Consider the following 13612-nt stretch of genomic DNA (forward strand, 5'->3'; position numbering starts at 1 on the left):
GACGCAGTCTTTATTTCACATTCTGGGCCACACTGAGCTCATGCTGCCACGTGACGATATAAGACAAGCAGATGTTTCAGTTTCCTGAAGTGTAATACATTTTCGAGATGGAGGACGGGTCGACTCAGGCGTGTTCATTCATGAGTCATGATGCTGTAGAAAACAATGGTAAATATTACGATATGCTGTGAACGTATGGAAACTCACCTGGGTCGCAGATGAGCACATTACATCTTTCAGGACCCCATCGGACCTGCAGTGGAGATGGAGGTAACGGAACCACCTGCCCTCTGATTGGACTCTGTCATTGCCCAATCAGTTTCAGGTGTAAAAACAAGGTCATACTTCAATACTTGTAACTTCAGCATTTGATGTTTGAGTGCTGAGGTTTATATGCAGTTTTGGGCTCTCTGTACATGTTCACATAAGCATTCGATCGTTTGACAGACTTCATTCTTCATGCCTAAACGCAGACAAACGGGTGTCGGCGCTTACGTTCACAGTGAACCCCAAATTGACCCCCAATGTAACATCAGCATGTGTGGTGTAGAAAGAAAAAAACCCCACTATGAATGTGTAAGCGTGGCATGTGGAATAAAGCGCTTTAAATGGTCGATGAGACTAGATATATCACTATATATATGAATCACTAAAATGTCTGTTTACACTGTTAGGATGAGTCACTATTGTGGAGTAAAAACAAGCCATCCGTGTTTTGTGTATTGTGGTCAAAATTAAATTTATTATTACAAATATGAATATTCAAATACAGGTCATACAAGGCCCTCTGCACTCTTCAGTGGACATCTCTGCAGTAAGGAGGTACAGACCAAGATGGCTCCGTAGTCTTAACACTGCTTCCCCTTCCCCCAGTGAACCTGTGTAGAGCTTCTCCTTCAGCTTCCACCGTGTCAGATCAACTCAACTCAAACACCAATCTCAGACCACAGGTATCGACATCTGACAAATAATTAAAAACAAAGCTGTACCCCACAATGACTTCACTTCATGTTAAGATATGTCACAGTGCATGAAGCCAGTATGTTGCCTGCACATGTGTAGACTGCATAGTGTTGTTACTGAAGGGGGAAGGAAGAAGCTACTTAAGACAAGAGAAATCCATCATGGAGGATGGGCCCCGCTCTCAGGAACTGTCAGGCACTGAATCCTGAAGAAGTGCACGGAGAACTCAGACAGCTCTGTCGTGGTGGGTTCATGGCTCAGGTTTGTATGAGGAGGGGGGATTTGTCCCTGTGGATGGCTGCTCAGGACCTGGAGACTCTTGGGGTGGGGAGGAACTGGTTGCTGCTGGTGGCTCTTTCTGCACCAGCTCAGGCTCATCCTGGCCGGCCTGGGGAGGATGGACCAGGACCCGGTCTATGATACCGAAGTCCTGCGCCTCCATGGGACTCATGTAGCGATCCCTTTCCATCACACTCTCTAAAAGACGAAGGAAAAGAGGAAAGAAATGAAGAACATTCATGGCAGTTCCATTTCCTCCTCTAATGCACATCACACCTACATGGTATACAGACCAGGTTTCTGTACCATTAAGTGACTTTTAACCAAACACCAGCTGGGGATGGGATTACACGTCACATGGAAAACATAAAACACACGTTTTTAATTCCATTCAGCTAGTTGTAAACACAACGCTGACTTATTATCAGCTTAATGTTAGTTGAAGTGCAGTCCGATGAATTTAAATCCAGTCTTTTCTCTCCTTCTAGTTCTGTTTTAAATATCTGGCTCAGTAAGTTGTAAACGCTCTGTTCACCAGCTAGTTTCTAAACCTAAAAACAGCTCACTGCAGAGTTGTGGGACGCTTCTCTTTGGCTTTGTCATGATGAGCGACTCCTTTCAAGATGACATATAATCATTTGACTCTTTGTTAAATCGATAGTTTGCGACCAAAAGTTCACACAATACTGATTAAGCCTCTAGGACTCTGGTAAATCTCTCTATATTCAGTAGTGTACCAGAGTTTTAAATCTCCTTCTGTATGAACATTGTAAGAGAACTTGAGGCTCGATTAAGCACCGGACACACAGCATTATTTCTCAGATGTTTATTAAGTGTCCCCTGATAATCCCAGTACAACATGCTGAAGGTTCCTAGATGAAATGCATGAGTAGGAACCTTAAGCATGTTGTACTGAGATGTTCAGGGGACACATTAAAAGCCCAGGAAGGAGCGACCGTAGCCATGGAGACGGAGCAGCTACAGCAGTAGAGGAGCCTATGATGGAAAAAGCTTGGAGGCATCCAGGAAAACTTTCTGGAACTTTTCTTTCTACATACAAAAGAAAGTCTGCGATGGTGAGAACAATCACAGAGTAACACCGGTACGGCTTTTCCTCGCTGGAGAGCAGCGAAAGAAGAGAAGAAGAGCGACGGAGGGCAGATACAGATGTCGCCTTACTGCTCCTGGACAGGTGGGTGTTTGTAAAATATTTGTATTCAACAGCGTTTGTGTAATTACTCTCACTGTCAGAGGTTCTGCACTGCAGGTTTAAGGATTTACCTGTTTGACTTTTATACTTAAACGCCACATCACTTTTTCACAAAGGGACTGTAAATCATCTCGTCAGCTGAAAGGTGCTTGACGAAGACTGACTCCCAATCAGCTCGGGGGACGTGTCAGGAATGGGAAACTAAACATCCCATTCCTTACTTGTGCCAGAGTCATAGCCGCATGTAGTGTTGTCGTATCCTAGTGGTGCTATTCTGCCTGCGCTGGACCACTCGTGACAAACTGTGCAGGAAAAGGTGATGTTGTTGTCATGTCCTTGACGCCTCATGTCTCTCCGTCAGACCACACAAAGGAGGTTAAAAATAAACAGTTGAGAAAACCTACCAATGGTCTCCAGCGGCTGCCCCGTGTGTTTGGCATAGATGTTGTTGATCTGTCTCTTCAGTTTCAGGATCTCCTCAGCCTGGATGGCGATATCTGTGGCCTGACCCTGGACACACAGCAACACTATGAACATTAATTCCCTGTTTCAGTGAAATAATCCCCTTTAAAGATTGATTTCAGATTAGTATCGATGGACCCAGGGAGACCAGCCCTTACCCTGGCGCCTCCTGAAGGCTGGTGAACCATGATGCGGGCGTTGGGCAGCGAATGCCTCATCCCCGTCGTTCCTGCTGCCAGGAGCAAGCTGCCCATGCTGGCCGCCTGGCCAACACACCAGGTGGAGATGGGATTAAGGATGTACTGCATGGTGTCGTAAATGGCCAGACCTGCTGTCACGACACCACCTGGGAGGGGAGAGGAACGACGAGAGAGGCTCATATTCAGATTATTTTACTCAGAATCTAAATCAAAAGAGAAAATTGCAAACAGACTATTATTGTACTGTCATACTCAGGATGATCAGACCATAATTAAATATTGAAAAGAAAAAGGAAACTGAAAAAGGGAATTGGACACTTGGAAAGTGAATGTTTTACCTAAATAGTTCATTTTTTCTTAACTATATTTTGCAGGCACCAAATTAACAACCAATCAAAAAGGGGAATCAAATCAAAAGACACAGACATCAATAATTTATAAAAAAAAAAAAAAAATCTTTACAATGAGACAAATAACTGAAGTTAAAACTGTACAATCCGAATCAAAACTGAAACGTTTTGTATAAAGGTTTAGGGGCAATGCAAAACATTTGTTATCAACACAAAGTGCTTTGAAGAGGAGGCAGATCAGACTCTAACCAGTAAACTTAAACTAATCTTTTATAGAAATAAAAAATCTGTGTTTACATTTGTGTTCTACACTTTCTATTATTTGTCTCATTTTCAGGATGCTTTTATGTATTTGTCCATTGTCCCAATCCTAAATGCGGATAAACACTTTTTTCCTCAGTAACGCACATGGACTTGAGAAAGAAACTGCAAAGTGAAGTGTTGAAGCTTAACAACTCCAGACGTCTTCTCTGAACGTCCTGTCTGCTTGTGTCTTTACTGATGCTCTTACCAGGACTGTTGATGTACATGTGGATGGGTTTGTTGTTGCTTTCTGACTGTAGGAAGAGCAGCTGGGCAATAACCAGACTGGCAACAGAGTCATCAATCTGAGCAGAAGGAGAGAGAAAGAAGAAATTTTAAAATTTTAAAATCTGCAATTTACTCTTGATCAATCTCAACACTCCTGAGAACACTTACAGGACCCATCACACAAATGATTCTCTCCCTCAGGAGGCGGGAGTAGATGTCATACGCTCGTTCTCCTCTCCCCTGGAAAAGAAAATAGGTACATGTGTTTCTTAAATAAACCAACAAAACAACTTTATTTAATGTCAAAATAAAAACACTGCATGTGCAAGCATATGTTTTTAGTTTTTGGTCCCCACTCTCCAAGCCACTGTCTTCAGCTCACTTCAGTAAAATAAACCATCTTGCAGAGACTTTAAATTTCCTTTAAACAGTAAACAGCACACTAGAGACAGAAACTTTTTCTGTTGGTGCGATCAAGGATGTTTTGACTTGTGAGAATTTAAAAGCTAGCAGTGGAACAGTAGATTATTATCCTGCAAGAACAAAAAATGTGAAACTATTTGTTTCTTATGTACCAGAGCATCTTTCCTTGTAAAATCTATCTCAAATCTGCACATACAAAAGCCTGAGAAGAGATGAAGACGGTAGTTTATGATGTTGTTATGATACAGAGGAATTATTGGAGGGAAAATGTTCCTGACTAACCTGCTGTAAGTTCAAAACAATTAACAGTGAGTTACTTTGGGGATATGAGGATATTAATGGGGATAATTTAGAATGGACTGAAACCAGCTGACATGTAGCAAAATACAAATATCACGCAATGACATCATGCTTATTAACATATTATGCCATTTAGCAACATTTAGCAACTTTTCCAGCAACAGCAATTAACAGACGTGGCAGCTTTGAACACAGCTGAGCAGTTAAAGTCATTTCACTCACCGTCTGCTCCACAACTATAGGTATGAGAGGACTCCTCCATACAGGACTGTGGTGGATGGTCCTACTGTGTTTCAGTGTCAACCCTCCGATGTGCAACACCCTCTGAAAGACAGACACACCGAAAAAAAAATATAGTTTCTTTCTTTGTTTTCAAACTTTATCTAAGTTTCACTTAACAACTGGAGCATATTTTCCATGTAAGACAAATGAAGAAGTGTCACTATAAGCTGAAGTTCAAACACTGTGAGGCAGAGAAACTGCAGGTGGCTTGTAAGGTTGTTTATGACCTGAAGCTTACTGAAAGGTCTTGAGGCGTCAGTAGAAGTGTGTGCGCTGAAAGGAGAGTAATATTAAAGTGTTTCATGGATAATTTAAATCATTGCCATGACTCCAGTGTCAGGAAACCTGTAAGAGGTGAAAATAGCTGAAGTGTTAAGGGACTGAAAGGTTGGCTGAAAGTTTTAAATTCAGTTAATTGGAGTGTCCAAGGAGTAATTTTCACTGGCAAAAACATTCATATATTTAAAAAACAATGAAAATGTATGGTTATTGAGCAGTAGGCATCACATGGCTTCAATATTGCAGTTAAACTGTTATCACCACAGCTGGTTCATGCTCTTATTTCTAGTAGACTGGATTACTGTAATGCACTTTTTGCTGGACTGACAAAGTCCAGCTCACTCTTAATGCTGCAGCCAGATTAGATAAATTAAAACCAAAAGGTTTAATCACATCACGCCTGTATTTACTTCTCATCACTGACTCCCACTTAAACAAGAGTTTTGATGCCTCGGATTATGGGGCCTTCAGTCATTATGGTCTCTGGTCTCTACCACATGAGATGGTGTCTCTTAATTCAAATCTGCATCAACTGCAGACATTAGCAGCCCCCTTTCTCATACATACTGTATCTATACACAACATTAGGTGAATTTACAACTATTTTAACTGAAAATATTGTCTAAACTCTTTTGAGTCCTTGAAACTTTACCAGGTCTACCAAGGAGCTCTGGGATAGGACTGATTTTCAAAGTAAAAGCCTCCAGATTGTAACTTGTGGTTACTGGGAGTTTCTCTGGAGCAGGATTCCTAAATAAAAGACCCAAAATATAACATGAGATTGGTGTAAGGCTCATGTTCAGACATTCAAAATAAAATACGTCAATGCACGCAATTTAGCCTTCAGCTATTCCCAGCTTTTACAGCAATTCAGGTTTGCTTCTGCTTTTCTACTAGCCAGCAATCCAAATGCCTTCTCCAGTTTACTTTTAGTGACAAATTTAAGCAGTTAAATCCATAAACTCCTGCAATGCTCTCTGTGGCCGTCATGTACACAAGGTAGCTAAACCTAGAAACATGGCTGTCATCCGCTGTTATGTCACCGAAACAAACGGCAATAAATAAAAACGAGCACGAATTTATTTTTTGACAGGCTCTGTCCGCTGCTTTTAGTGAGAATCCCTACACTCAATGTCTCTGTAGCAGAGATGATGAGTAGCAGCTACAGTGTGGAGCTGACAGTGTTAGAGGTGATGTCATGAAGCAACATTACACAAGCTGCTAGCTAACACAGCAACGGTCAACACCGCGAGCAGCGACAACAACACTACACACAATAAAATAAAATGTCAAATAAATGTTACAGTGTGACATGACATGAGGCTTCACTGCTGGATGTACTCACACGTAACAGCATTTTGGAATCTCTTCACTCCCCCTCTGTGTGACCCCCAGCTACTCCGGAAACAGTTTCAGTTTGACCTTTGAACCGCCACTTTAAGGCGCTTGGTTTTCCGGTTTATTTCATTAGTGCCATCTATCTAAAGGTTGAGGTGCTGTTTGCATCTAATATCAAATTCCCCGTTAATTACTGCATTCTACAGCATGTCATTAATATTAAGATATGCTGGTTATCGCCAGGCAGAACCGTTTCCCTAAAATATATGTAAAATATTACATTAAAAAATAGGTATTAAAAAAATTGCTACTCTTGTTGGATTGTGCTTCTCCTATATGGAATCATAGTGCCATAAAGAAGAATAAATCTGTAAAAGAATAATAAAAAAATTAATGTAAAAATATAAAGAGGAATAGATAAAAGAATGAATAAGTGAATAAAAATGTGTAACAATAAAGACAAATAACCAAACGTAAATAAATAATATTAAGCATTTTTTATTTTCACGTTTATTTGTCCATTTATTTCTGTACATATGTTTAAAAATGTTTTTAATTATATTCATTTATTTATTGCATATAAATGACTTTTGATTATTTAAAAAATGATTCATTTACTATCACTTAAGCATGTTGTACTGAGATGTTCAGGGGACACATTAAAAGCCCAGGAAACAACATACCGTTGTCTGTGAGGTGCTTGTGTTGATATTTTTTACAATGTACATATAGACAACACAGCATAGTGTCAGAAGGAGCGACCGTAGCCATGGAGATGGAGCAGCTACAGCAGCAGGAGTATAGAGGAGCCTATCCTAATCCTGAAAATAAATAAATGTGTATATATATATATACTGTATATATATATAATATATGAATAGCACAGACAAAACGCAGTGACAGTGGCCAGAAAAAGTATGTGAACCCTTACCTCATTTTCTGCTTTGATAAGATGTGATTTAATCTTCATCTAAGTCACAAATGTAGACAAACATAGTGTCCCCAAACTAATATTACACAAGTAATTTGAATCTTTCTTGTCTTTATTGAAGACGGTCAGTAGACATTCACACTCCTGGTGGAAAAAGTAAGTGAACCCTTGGATAGGATTGGCTTACTTGTTTATCAATGATCAGGTTTGATCACTGATAAGCACGTAAGCTACTTCCAGTAGCTGCAGATCAGATCTGCACAACATTCATTCTTCCTACAGAACTGGTTCAGCTCAGCCATGTTCTTGATGATGTTTTCACATTGGTATGCGGTGCCCTTTGCACCTTCCATATGTGCTGCATGTTCTTCCTGAATTCCTGTTTTCTTCTACCTTAGTTTCATCAGTCCATAAGACATTCTCCAAGTGCTGCGGAGTATCAAGCTGCTCTTTGGCAAACTTCAGGGGCACAGTGGTGGTTTTTGGAGAGCAGCAGCTACTTCTGGGGTGTCCATGGCAGGACTCCACACGACCATGCACCATGATTTGACTATGGTAGACTCATAAACAGAGATGTTAACCAGCTCCAATGATTCCTTTAAGCCTTTAGCTGTTAGTCTGAAGTTCTTTTTTATGTTACTGAGCATTCTTAGGTTATGGAGTCATCTTAACTGGACTGTGGATTGATGAATATCTAAACTCTTTGATATGACTCTGTGACCCTTTCAGCTTTATGCACATCAGCAATTCTTGATCGTAAGTCTTCTGAGGCATGTTTCACACCAGCAGTTTCTTGTAAATAGCAAACTCAAAATGTGTGAGTGGTTTTTCTATGCCAGAGTATCAAACCCACAACTCCAATCTGCTGTCATATACTGTTTCCAACCTACACTATGAATGTTTGAATGATGTTTTCAATATAAACAAGAACAACATAATTTGTTTGTAATTGTTTAAACAGATTGTATTTATTCATAATTGTAACTTGGATGAAGATCTGACCATATTTTAGGACAGATTTATACATAAATTGAGGCAATTCCAAAGGGTTCCATTACTTCTTCTTGCCACTGTAGCCTATATAGATTTGAAAGCTTGACAGAAATATATGATTATAATAGATTATTATTATATTAAAACACAGGGCTCAGTTTAAACACAGTACTGGGTTACACAAGAACAAAAATAACAGTTTAGTGTAGAAATTCAGCATTTCTGCATTGTGAGCACTGTTCCGAATGAGCACTTTAAGTGATATTCTTATATTCCAGTGTGGCAAAATTTTACTCAAATAAAGGATTCAAATGCATCCACCACCATTATAAGGAGGTATCACAATTTAATTTTAATCTACCCATACAGAGATGCAATAGCCTATATGACATATATGTCCCTATATCAAGAGGGATGTTGTCACCTATAAAGGGATATATTATTATCACACACACACACACACACACACACACACACACACACACACACACACACATTTAATATAGGTACATATATTAAATGTGATGATTTTATATGGTATAACACGTTGCAAACATATGTGTTACCAATATATATTTAACATTTCATTTATATATGCAAGTTTTACAAGTTTATTAAAACAGCATAGACTACATATACAAATTCTATATCCACATATGTTTTTCTTTTTTTCACGTGTATTTGTATGGGCTAGACATTGGCTATATACCAATATATGAAATTGTTTCAATCTCTAATAGGTTTTATATATGTTTTATTTTTTATTTTTTATGTAGATAGCGTATATTTCATAAAAGAAAACCCAATATATGTACAGATATTGAATTTAAATTTTAAATCGATAATCACAAAAATCGATTTAACCGACAACGAGACTGTAAATAAACAATTCACAATATCCTCTAATGTAGTGCGTGTGTCGGTGTGGGTGGGGGGGGACTAAGAAAGAGTGAGTGAATAGGCTTTTTATTTTGAAAGTTTTGACCGGAAGATAAGTTTTTATTAGAGACTAGGGGTGAACGATTAGTGTAACTGACTGCTTGATCACTTTCTCTGTTATTGTGTCCCAGTCATGTCAAACAACAGTGCCGCCAACAGCAGTTTAGCTCTCGCCCAGAAGTCGGTGAAGCAGCTTCGTCTGGAGGCCAGTGTCCACAGGATAAAGGTACGTGAACACAACACCTCCATTAAACTTATCATCTAACTCTCCTGTGCTCCACTCCCGCTCTGAGGCGCGGTGTGACTTGTAATGTGGAGCGCGCTGCAACTAATTAGTCCGTCAATCACTGTTAATTACTGCTGAAAGTTTCACGTTCTATATGTTTGCAGTCAATTCAAAACTTATTACGGTGTAACAATAAGTAGTTTTAGTCGAGGAGACAGTATATCCTTATGGAGCCTTCTAAATAGGTTTGAATGTAAGTTTTTATTTTCTTATTTTTTTATTCATCTGCCATGTAACAAGAAGATTTAATGTAATTTCAATAGGTCTAAAATATATAGTCAATGGTTTTTACAGTGCCTCTGTGACTGGGTAGAATAAATGTAACTTATAGGAAATGTTACCCTCTCTGTTCCTGTTAAAAGCAGCTGCCTACTGTGTTGTCTGTTACTACAAACTTGAACAGTCTCTTATTTAAACTACTATACACTTCACATATTTCCTGCTGTGCAATGAAATGGTAGCAAACAGACTTTTCTCTGCTGGTGCAGCACAGTGATAGCTTTGTTGATTGTGCTGCTGTGTGACTGGTGTGATTGTTGGGCGGTTACTTAATTTAGACCATAAGTCAGACAACGTGTGTGTGTGTGTGTGTGTGTGTGTATGTCTGTGTGTGTGTGTGTGTGTGTGTGTGTTAACCAGCCCAGCAGTGAGCTGTAGGGGAGGAGTTCCCATAATAAATAAATCACAGATGAATTTCACCCAGTCTACAGATTATTGCAATTAGTTCCAGTCCAAACAGTAGTGCCTTTAAACGATCACTATCGACTGGAATGACTTGAATTTACAAGATGAAAAAAAACAATGTAGTTTCAGTTGATTACTATGGTGTGAAGCAAAGGGATATTTACAGCAGCAAACATCACATTTTCATATTATGTCTTTGTTATATATTGCTGTGATACTATTGACACAACCTAAAAACAACCATGTATAAGAAGAGATCACATCATTTTCCTTTTACAAATGAAAAGTTTTTATTTACTCAGGCAGTCTCATTGAGATGAAAATCTCTTTTTTCCAGAGACCTGAGAACAAGAGACAATCAACAACAAAGACAACAGAACTATACAATACAAGAAGCTGAGAAACAAGGAATTAACAAAAACATTACAATACATCAAATAATAAACGCTTTAAAGTCTCCTTGGGGAATGTAAGACTCCAGTTTGAGGGCAGTTTGCAGTTCATTTTATTTAAATGGTGCAAAGTACCTGAAAGCAGTTCTGCTAATATTAAAGTGAACATGAGGGATGTCGAGGGTTAAATAGTTACTGGATGGTGTTCTGTGGATTTAAATGAGAAAGAGGTGAAGAGGTTTGGAAGCTTTAACAGCAGAGATTTATAAATATAACGTGAGATGGTTATTTCTTCTTGACGACAAAAGACTATCATTCAAGGTACATATTCGACACTTGATTCAAAAATTAAAAATCGAGAGAAATTCAAAGTTAAATTCATAACCAATAAAACACAACTTAACACAACTTGCTTAAGTCAAATGTTTTGTTGTCCCCACAGAGATTCACAGCGTTTTCAACTACTAACTAACCACTAACTCTTTTCACACATTTTATTCTTTCAAGTTGGGGAACTCGTGAAACACAGATTTAAAAATCAATCTTCAAAAAACGAAGCAGTAGAGGCTGAGAAGTCCTGACTTTTATTCCCTAATATCAAACACTTACAGGATCCTACACTTCCTATAATTCAACTCCATAGCCTCTCTTCATTAGCCCCCTCCTGCCTGATAAATACCATGTGACTTTCAACAGTTTGCCCTCAGTGTGTAACGCAGACTCCTATAATTTTATTTCTCCTCCAAGTCAACTGCTTCCACAGCTCAGTAGTGCTACTGAACTAAACTGAACTCCATGTGTAAAATTAACTAATTGGTTTGTAATTTTACTTTCATGAAGTGTCAAAAACACTGGATCCTACACTTCCCATAATACAACTTGATAGTCTTTCTTTATACAAGCCCTTGACCACTAAACACCAATCATCAGAGTTATTTAATATTTTGGCAACACACCCAATTTGTTATAGTGTGCCAATAGTGCCCACAAATTTCTCCCCGTTAGTTGTAGATGTTTTTAAAAATAATAATGGATAATGGATATTAGGATAAAATACGGGAATTTGTGGACACTGTGATGAAATCAGGGAGTGGACCTTTAAAATGTTGTTTCCTAATGCATTAGAAATCTGCTGACACATTTTCATATGAATATAAAAACATGTTCACATAAACAACTAGGCATTATCAGGCTCTATTAAATAATATTTTAATATAATAATATCCTTAACAATATCCTGATATACTGGATATTATTCAGGTTTCTCAGGCTGCTGCAGAACTGAAGACCTTCTGTTTGCAAAATGCCCACAAAGACCCTCTCCTCACCGGGGTGCCCTCCAGTGACAACCCTTTCAGGCCTCCCAAGTCATGTGTCCTTCTCTGAGGTGTGAGTGCTCCTTTTCTCTTTGCCTGAATTAACTTTATTTATTTATTTTTTTTATATATATATTCAAAAATTAATTTCTTTTTCTGCTCCTCTGATACTTTGTCTACTGTACCTCTCTCAGCTGCTGAACAATAAACATGCTGTGTTTTAGAGCACGAGAAACAGCCCTCAAAGCAACATTTATTTCTTGTTTTTTTAGGAGTGTGAAGGAGTGCAAACCACTTCTGTCATGTGCCCCACTGCCTCTGAGGATGAAGAAGTCAAGACAACACAAACACACACACACACTGGGGCAGCTACGGAATGATGCTGACATTTTCAGCTGAAAAATGTAGTAATGCATTGTATTTAATGTGGTAGAATGTCTGTGCAGAAATAATAAAAGCTACTGGTTTCATTTTCAACTCTTAGCAGGGTTCGGGGGTCTTCACTATGCTGGCTTTACACAACAGGCCTGATACACTGTTATAAGTTGATGCTGATTTTGTTGCTCACAGTGTGAACACGTGGTCCAGTTCATACAGCTGAAACCGTCTCTCTCAACCTCTGTGCAATTTTATTATTCACCATTAAAACTTGCCATCTGTTTGTTTTTGTCATCTATGACTGAAGCTGCATCTTGCATTTTAGTTTTTTTAACAAATACCAACGACACTGGGTTAAAGTGACACTTGTGTTTCTGACTTTCTGTCTGACTCTTTCCGAGTTCAGACCAGAAGCTGAATAGCAGACAATGGAAAATTAAGATGCCTGTTTTAGACATAATACAACATAACGCTTTACAAGGAACATCATTTACAGTGTGATGCCATTAACCCCTGATGTGTTAGACAGCGCTCTTCTCATCAAAACACGAAACAAGGGAATATCTTTTGGAGGAATGGATCTTCATCACTGCAGTTTCCCTCCATACATCTGTCTCTTTCTCTGTATTTATCAGAAAGTTTGAGGATTCAGAAACATATCATATGGGGCATTCTGAGCTCTCATTTACTAATCTCATTAGTACTAATGTAGTAGACTCATTTTCATGTCACAATTAACACTATAACACATGACAAACGTATTATCCTAACTGAAATTAGGGCAAGTTGTATATTATGTAACTCCTTTATTGTCTTCCAACTGCATGTGTTGGTCCAATCCATGATGGAGTAGAAAAAAAGAGGTATGATTTGGAGAATCGCTACACCTGCACACAAAAAGTGTCAGATTTTCATTGAACAATGAGTTCACACACTCTGGGACAAGTTGAGCTGCTCATCAGAGACTCATTCATGTAACTCCACTTGCAGCTTATGTTCACCTGTTATAAATAAGGCTGTGCCTGAAGTTTGCAGCAGATCATTGCTCATAAAGTAGCATTGTGAAAGTGGAAAAA

At 38.7% G+C, this 13612-nt stretch overlaps 2 protein-coding genes across 2 annotated transcripts; one reads left to right on the top strand and one right to left on the bottom strand.

The window, feature by feature from the left end:
* Positions 1-713: 713 nt before the first annotated feature.
* clpp (caseinolytic mitochondrial matrix peptidase proteolytic subunit) lies at positions 714-6749 on the bottom strand. Its single transcript, XM_056401136.1, has 7 exons — positions 6625-6749; positions 4941-5042; positions 4164-4235; positions 3976-4072; positions 3073-3260; positions 2857-2962; positions 714-1440 (listed from the first exon to the last, which is right to left on the bottom strand). The coding sequence occupies exons 1-7, from the start codon at positions 6634-6636 to the stop codon at positions 1214-1216; spliced, it is 804 nt and encodes a 267-aa protein (XP_056257111.1). The 5' UTR covers positions 6637-6749; the 3' UTR covers positions 714-1213.
* Positions 6750-9525: 2776 nt separating this feature from the next.
* On the top strand, positions 9526-12817 carry si:dkey-204f11.64 (uncharacterized protein LOC100537752 homolog). The gene is made up of 3 exons (XM_056401675.1): positions 9526-9706; positions 12103-12229; positions 12431-12817. The coding sequence occupies exons 1-2, from the start codon at positions 9614-9616 to the stop codon at positions 12226-12228; spliced, it is 219 nt and encodes a 72-aa protein (XP_056257650.1). The 5' UTR covers positions 9526-9613; the 3' UTR covers position 12229; positions 12431-12817.
* Positions 12818-13612: the final 795 nt, after the last annotated feature.

This window comes from Seriola aureovittata, chromosome 17 (assembly GCF_021018895.1).
Source record: "Seriola aureovittata isolate HTS-2021-v1 ecotype China chromosome 17, ASM2101889v1, whole genome shotgun sequence".
Classification (NCBI taxonomy): Eukaryota; Metazoa; Chordata; class Actinopteri; order Carangiformes; family Carangidae; genus Seriola; species Seriola aureovittata.